This window comes from Zootermopsis nevadensis, unplaced genomic scaffold, assembly GCF_977971745.1.
Source record: "Zootermopsis nevadensis isolate Lab colony 2312 unplaced genomic scaffold, Znev_1.0 Znev_ptg000030l, whole genome shotgun sequence".
In the NCBI taxonomy this organism is placed as follows: Eukaryota; Metazoa; Arthropoda; class Insecta; order Blattodea; family Termopsidae; genus Zootermopsis; species Zootermopsis nevadensis.
This window is the reverse complement of record NW_028259162.1, coordinates 924,494-932,438: the sequence shown is the minus strand read 5'-3', so window position 1 is coordinate 932,438 and position 7,945 is coordinate 924,494. Positions and strand designations below refer to the sequence as shown.

Genomic DNA, 7,945 nt, shown 5'->3' with positions numbered 1-7,945 from the left:
GTGACCTCTGACCCCGTGTCATGTCTGTTACTTGTTTTCAAGCGATGCGATTTCACACTCTCATTTCACTAAAATAGAAATGTCACTCCATATCTTGACCCCCTTTTTTTTTCAAATTTATAAAGCGCCTGATTCTATGCTGTTTTGCAAACTTTGTTTTTCGCCCAAATGCTTGGACAACAAGCCGACGAGTGAATGTTAAAATGTGAAGGATACAGAAGGAAGTGGTCATGGCCTGTCTTAAGATATTTCTCCAGCACTAGGCTGCATGGTTCGAGGGAAACCACAAAGAATATTCAAAATGACATAATATGTAAAAAGAAGTCTATAGAGCCCTTTACGTAAGAAGTGATCCTTATTTATTTCTTGTTTCATTTAAACAAACCAAATACTGAAATAAGTGAGGTTAAGATTGTCCGCGTGTGCTGAAAATGTGCAACTATTGTTTTGAACAGTATTTAAGCGGGAAATTTCACCAAAAAAAAAATCCTCCCTCAGAAGCCAACAGATCCTAGCTAGTCAAAAATATTATCGTCTTTTATGGAACCAGATGTTCATTACCGTATTCACAAATACCCGTCACATGCCTGTATACTGAGACACTTAAACACAGTTTAAACCCTAATATCATATTTCGTTACGGTCCGTTTCACTATTATATTTCCATCTTGGTCTACCAAGCGGACTATTTCCTTTTACTCCAAACGAAATAATGCACGAATTTTATTTAACCTACGCGAAGATTACAAAATTCGTTACGAAAATTTTTACGCTCTCCTAGCGTTCATATATTTTCTTTACAACAAATTCTTTTCATACGTCCCTCAGTGCGCGTTCAGATTGACAGATAAAGTTTAATTATATACAAAAGAATGGAGTCACAGTTTCGTATGTTTTTAATCTTGAGGCTTGTTTTTAGCTACACAGCTGATAAACTGTCATTAAATAAACCAACAAATAAGCGTGATCCACTGACCCGAAGTGATGGTAGCATGGCGGTGGCGTGGTAAGGCAAAGTTACGTAACCGCCCATCCCTTGTCAACAGATCGGGTATAAAAGCCCTGTCGGTGCTCCATCGATTCGTGTACTTCTCTGGCCACCATGAAGACTGCTCTTGTACTCGCCACTGTTGTGGCCTTCCTGGCCTGCGGAGCCCTCGCTGACCACCACCTGGGTGGCCACCCAGAGAAGAAAGTAGGTGAGTACGTGGAAGGGGATTTCTACTCGTGCGCAACAGGGAGTGACCCCCAGGACGGATTACTTTGTACTTTTCGCATTAGTCAAATTTATTTGTTTTAAAAAAAATACATGGAATACATACATAATTGCGGGGAGGGGGCGTTGCTGGTTAAATTAATTTTGGTACTGGGGGGTGTATACTAAATGTGAAAGGTGAATCTACTTCTGGTAATAAACGGTCAGATATAAAACTTACTTTAGGCCTACGTGAAACCCAAAATGAACAACGATTACATAAAAAGATTCCACTAACCGCTATAAAATCTCTTTGTAACACTTTCGATAAGGCGAACTTTTATAATGATATTCGAACAAAACATAAAATGCTTCTCGAAGATGGCTACCTTATGGCTTGTTACACCGTGTAGTGTGGTATAAGTTTACAGATGTTTTAGGGGTCCTTGTTGCCTCCATCATGAGGGCGAATGTGCAGTTTCTGACAACGAGTGAATGATTCCTTACGAATCGGGCCCACGAACCATGCGTCCACACTGCTGACGCTCGTGTTAGAGCTGCAAGCGAACCTCTCGAGCCCATGGCTCCGGGCTGATCGCGCTGCTAGCTCGATACCGTCCACATTCACAAAAGCACACGAACAAAGCACGAGCGTAAGCAGTGTGGACGCACCTTAAGTGAATATTGCATCGGGCCTGAAGCAAATCACGGGGAGTGACTCTGACCTTGTCGGTTTCAGCGGACAAGGACTTCCTCGTGAAACAAATGAACATCCTGAAACTTCTGAACAGAGTCCACCAACAGAACTTGTTCAAGGACCAGGTCGACGAGGGTAACAACTACGACATCGAGGCGCACATCGGCAACTACAAAGTAAGAACGACCATGAGTTTACTTAGGCAGTTCAGAATCTTATCTCACCGTCCCATGTCCAGAAACGCAGATTACGATAGGCATAACTATAATTTTACCCTTTGTTTTGTACCGGTATGAAACTTTGTCTCGCATATTTGGGAGGAAAGCGAATTCAGGGCTTTTGAGAAAAGGACACGAGAAATGTATACAAAATTTTAATTGAAAAGTCTGAAGGTAAAATAGCATCCGGAAGACAGAATCTTTGATTGAAATATGATGATGTCGAATGGATTCATCTGACTTGAGGGTAGGAAAATATGCCCGGCTCTAGTAAACACGGTAATGCATATTCTACTTCAAAAGAAAACGAGGCAAAATTTTGAACAGGTGAGCTAATATTATCATCTGAAGAAGTCGAGTACTTATAAGTGAACACTTTCACAATCCGAAACGCCTATTGGTTCACTTAGCTACAAAGCAATATTGTTTGTCAGCTAATAGATAAGTATTCCCAACTATGACTTTATGATTTAATTTTAATCTGTAGGACACAAACCTCGCGTTAAAAAAACTATGTCCTTGAAAATATCTAAACTGCTCAAGGTTATTAAACGAATGTTCTGATACGACTCATAAAACACGAGATATGATAAAGTGCATTCAAGTCGCCAAACCTATTGATTAATAAAGAGTTATATATTAAGCTGTACACTCCAGCCAGTTCCCAATGAAAGCGATACTTGAAGGTGCCCGAAATCAAACCCGCGACTTGCGTTTCAGCATCCATGGGTTGTGAAGCAGTTCATATCGTACTACAAGAAGGGCATGCTGCCGCTTTCAGAGCCCTTTTCCGTGTACTACAGCAAACACCTAAAGCAGGCTGTCATGTTGTTCGAGCTGTTTTTCCACGCAAACGACTTCGACACCCTGTACAAGGTAAGAGATGCGTCACGACACTGCGACACGTTCAGAAACGTAAATGCCATATCAAAATCCGTTCTCAGATCATACAGAAGTCACGACACAGTTCGACACTTTTTTTTACATGTAGCATTTCCAAAAAAAAGTAATAGTTTCTAAATCTTCTTACAGATCATGACAATTGTAAGACAACCTAAGCGACACCTGTTACCGAAACGTCGGCACTCATGCCAACAGATTTCAGTCACAAAATACTGTAGTGACCACTGACTACCTAGTTGGCATTCGTTTTTGAAACATTAAGTCGCTTTCACGATTACAACATACCACAAAAATACGGAAAGAAATTTCAACACAATTTTGTGTCTGTCTCAGACTGCCTGCTGGACCCGTGACCGTGTGAACGGGGACATGTTTAGGTACTCCTTGATGGTCGCCATTTTGCACCACCCAGAAACCAAGGACATGTTACTGCCGTCCCCATACGAAGTCTACCCTTACTACTACGTGAAAAGCGATATTATCCAGAAGGCGCAGAAGTATTGGATGAAACGTAAGTCTATTCATGTCCAGTCAGTAAAGAATTAGCACTGGTCGCCTCAAGGACGCACTAGACAATCACGTATTCACTTAGCTCACACAATGGGCAATGTCCAACTTACTACTGACATAACAAATCAAACATAGTCACAAACCTTCAGACTACAATTGGACAAAATTCTTGACTTTTTCTGTCTGCAGACGCAGGCGACACCGAACGCCACTCGTACGTCATCACAGTCAACACCACGCTGAAGAACATGGACGACCAGCTGTCCTACTTCATGGAGGACCCGCGTCTCAACACCTTCAACATGTACTACCGCGCGTTCTACCCCAGCTGGTACAACGTCACCGAGTACGGACACACGATCGACCGTCGTGGAGAGCAATTCTACTACACGTATCAACAGATCTACGCAAGATACATGTTGGAGAGACTGTCTAACGGCATGCCAGAACCAAAGCCCTTCACCTACAACACTCCCTTCCAGGTACTAATTGTCACATCTGGGTCACTCCCAGCAGTAAAGATACCAACGTTGGCCTTCCTTGGCGGTGATGCCTGGTGGATTTGCATGTAGATACCAACGTTTCGAGGGGTGAGGAACATACTTCCTACATGTTTATCCTTGAAGAAGGAGGCAGTATGCTCCCACGAAACGTTGGTATCCACCTACAAGTCCGCACGGCGTTACAACCCAGAAGTCAAATATCGACGACAAATCTGTTCCTTTGCAGACACACATTCAATCTCGTACCCGGTATAAATAGTTCTTATACTTGCTAACAGATGGAAACACTTTTACAGTCAAAAGACATAGATTTAAAAGTACGTTCCAAGTGACAAGTTTCAGAGCGAAACTGCTAGATTCACACTTTTCAATACATCAGTTGATATGACGACATTATATCCTAATTATAATGACATAAGAAGGAACATACATTGCACTCCAAAGTTGATGCTGTAATGACACGCGTTCGATTCCAGACGGCATACAATCCTAACCTGAGATACTCCAACGGTGAAGAGATGCCGCCACGCCCCAAAAACTTGCTCCCGAAAAGTTTCGATATATTCTACGTCTCGGACATCAAGAACTACGAGAAGAGGGTGGCTGGAGCCATCGACTTGGGATACGTGATCGATGTGAGTGTCCAAACGAACCCTTCAGTTTCATACTTCAAGCAAAAATAATTCTTAAATAAACGTTACAAGTGTACAAAGTTATATTGCATGTACCCCTTGAAATTGGGCGTTCATCGCCACATTTAAACCTGTAAAAAAAATATATATATAATTTCAAGGTCAAATATAAAAACAAAAACTATTCTCACAAATGCCACGCCTTCAAAAATAAAATGTGCTGTTCGCGCACATTATTCTTTCGGAACAAGGTCTGCTTTAAAATAAGTACCTTGGTTTTAAAATGCACTTGTATTACTCGTTGAAATAATTTAATAGCCAGGTGTCCAGTTCCCCAGATTAACACTTGTTATTTATGATTACTGAAACGCATTGGTCTTCAGGAAAACGACAAGACTCACTCAATCTACCACGACGAACATGGCATCGAGTACGTAGGCCAGATGATCGAGGGAACCGCCAACTCACCCCACTACTATTTCTACGGCTCACTGTTTCACTCGATGAACATGATGCTGGGACACATCGTGGACCCGTACCACAAGCACGGAGTAAGTACGCGGCGCTTATGAATTATGGGCCTTGAGTCAACACGAGTCGCAGGTCCAGACATTCTCCTGTAAAAATTTGCGAAGACCAAAAGTTCAAATGCCCATGCACGAAGCTGTGTTCACATTTATTCATCTCGTCTTAACAGTACGAGTACCCAACGCCAATGTCAGTTCTGAGACGGAATCAGGAGCGTCTCAGTCGATTATTAAACATCAGAAGAACACAATTTCGTTGCTTACGCGGGCGTTAAATTTGTGTTAGGTGAATGCGGAAAGACGTAACTGTCTTAACTTTTTCTGCAGGTCTCACCTAGCGTTCTGGAGCACCCTGAGACCATACTGAGGGACCCCGGTTTCTACCAGCTTCAGATGCGTCTCAACCACTTCTGGAAGAAATACAAGGACAGGCTTCCCCGCTACACCCACGAACAGGTGAGCTGTGACCGTGTTCTGTGTACGTTTGAGGTAATATTCCTTATCTATATAATTACAGTTCCTTAACTAGAGAAACCGCCACGCTGGCCTTGTAATCCTGGGGTCTCGGGTTCGATTCCCGGCGGTGCCCGAATTTATAACTTGTGTTGGGCAAGGCCGTGGTCTAGGCAACACGGAGTTTTCCTCCGTGGCATCCCAACAATTACTCCATTCACACACAGAAGAAGGCAATGGCAAACCACTTCTGGATCATCTGCCAAGAACGTATATTATGAACAGGTCCCAGTCCGAGAAAAGGATGGAAGGATCCTGTTCATATGGACCTGTCGTCAGACAGAACACTAAATAAAATAAAAAAGGAAAATTTTATTGTATAAGATAAACTCGCGTAATTGCATTAATGCATGATTAAATGGAGAAAAAATTAAACATACTTCGTCACAGAGAGTAGAAATCCTGACCGAGTGCTCTGCAACATGTGAGGAGAAGTTGAAATGTCGAATTTCTGGCTTCAGCTTACGGTGGAAGGATTGAAGGTGGAGAACGTGGAAGTTGGTAAGCTGTACACGTACATCGAGCCCTTCGAGATTGATGTGAGCAATGCGATGTACATAAACAAGCTTCAGGATATACCTACAATGGACATCCGTGCACGCATGCATCGCCTGAATCACAAGCACTTCACCTTCAAGGTTGAGGTCAGCAGCACGAAGGAAGTCGACGTGTGGGTGAGGGTGTTCCTGGGCCCGAAATACGACCACCTGGGCAACGAATACGACCTGAACGAGCGCAGACACTACTTCGTCGAACTGGACCGCTTCCCATACCAAGGTACATCCAAAGAGTCGACTGTGGCCTTCCGGGTTCTGACGCAGATTACCAGCGTTTCAGGACTGAAAATGTTTCCCTGTGATGGAGGGGATGCATTCCAGCGAAACGTTGGTAACAACCCAGAAGGCCACAACGAACTCACCTAGACGTTTAATGTCACTCCCCAACCTACGACAGTAACCTGACGCACAAGAATATCTTTTACGCATTACAAAACTTAAAATACGCAAACAATAACGCTTTTATTTTATTCCTCATTATATTTTCATAACGATAAATATTAACTTTCCCTGATATTTAATTCTGGGGTCTCGGGTTCGATTCCCGGCGGTGCCCGAATTTATAACTTGTGTTGGGCAAGGCCGTGGTCTAGGCAACACGGAGTTTTCCTCCGTGGCATCCAAACAATTACTCCATTCACACACAGAAGAAGGCAATGGCAAACCACTTCTGGATCATCTGCCAAGAACGTATATGAACAGGTCCCAGTCCGAGAAAAGGATGGAAGGATCCTGTTCATATGGACCTGTCGTCAGACAGAACACTAAATAAATAATAAATAAAGTATAATTTATCTGAGGAGTGTGTCTGGACTGTTTCCTTCACAGTTAAAACAGGCAAGACTGTAATCGAACGCAACTCACAAGACTCCAGCGTAACATCTCCTGATCCTGACAGCTACTGGACCATGTTCAAGAAGGTGAAGCAGGCTTACGAAGGAAAGAGCCAATACTTCATCGACAAGGTGAGCCACATCACACACTACGAACGAGATAACCTCCCAAAATAGACCTTAAATACGCCGAATATCGGAAACCATATTTTACAAGCGGCTGGTTGGTAAATCTGCATACTGTTTCTTTTCCAGAGCCTGCATTACTACGGCTACCCACAGAACCTGCTGCTACCTAAGGGTCAAAAGGGAGGACAGGCGTTCACTTTCTTCGTCATTCTCACGCCCTACGTCAAGCAGAGCGAACATGACTTCGATCCCTATGACTACAAGGCCTTCAGCTACATCGGAGTAGGGTTTGACCGAAAAAACCCGGACGACAAGCCCATGGGATTCCCCTTCGACCGCCAGATCGTCAGCCAAGACTTCACCACCTCAAACATGTTCTTCAAAGACGTCAACATCTTCCACAGGAAATACGATGAAGTCAATATTCCTACTCACTAAAGGGATTTTTTTTTATGAAAGGTTACATCATCAAATCTGCGAACCACAAATACTCATTAAAATGTTCAAATTCAATCAATAGTTACTATCTGAATACTGACTCGTTATCTGTACGTCATATTTTATTTTTAAACATCTACTCTTTGAAATTTATACGAGTGTCTATGACAAAAACCCAGAATAAACAGTCTTTTGCTTCACAAGAATTTGAACTGAAAATTTATACATAATATATGTAACGTGTATGTCCACTTTTAATAGATAGAGCAAATAAACAAAACACAAATAAA

The 7,945-nt window shown here is 42.6% G+C and overlaps 1 protein-coding gene across 1 annotated transcript; it reads left to right on the top strand.

Moving 5' to 3' along the window:
- Window positions 1–1,042: 1,042 nt before the first annotated feature.
- On the top strand, window positions 1,043–7,945 carry LOC147872100 (allergen Cr-PI-like). Its single transcript, XM_087359031.1, has 11 exons — window positions 1,043–1,199; window positions 1,935–2,068; window positions 2,831–2,986; window positions 3,347–3,524; window positions 3,713–4,005; window positions 4,503–4,661; window positions 5,042–5,209; window positions 5,513–5,641; window positions 6,160–6,475; window positions 7,084–7,220; window positions 7,344–7,945. The coding sequence occupies exons 1-11, from the start codon at window positions 1,103–1,105 to the stop codon at window positions 7,653–7,655; spliced, it is 2,079 nt and encodes a 692-aa protein (XP_087215157.1). The 5' UTR covers window positions 1,043–1,102; the 3' UTR covers window positions 7,656–7,945.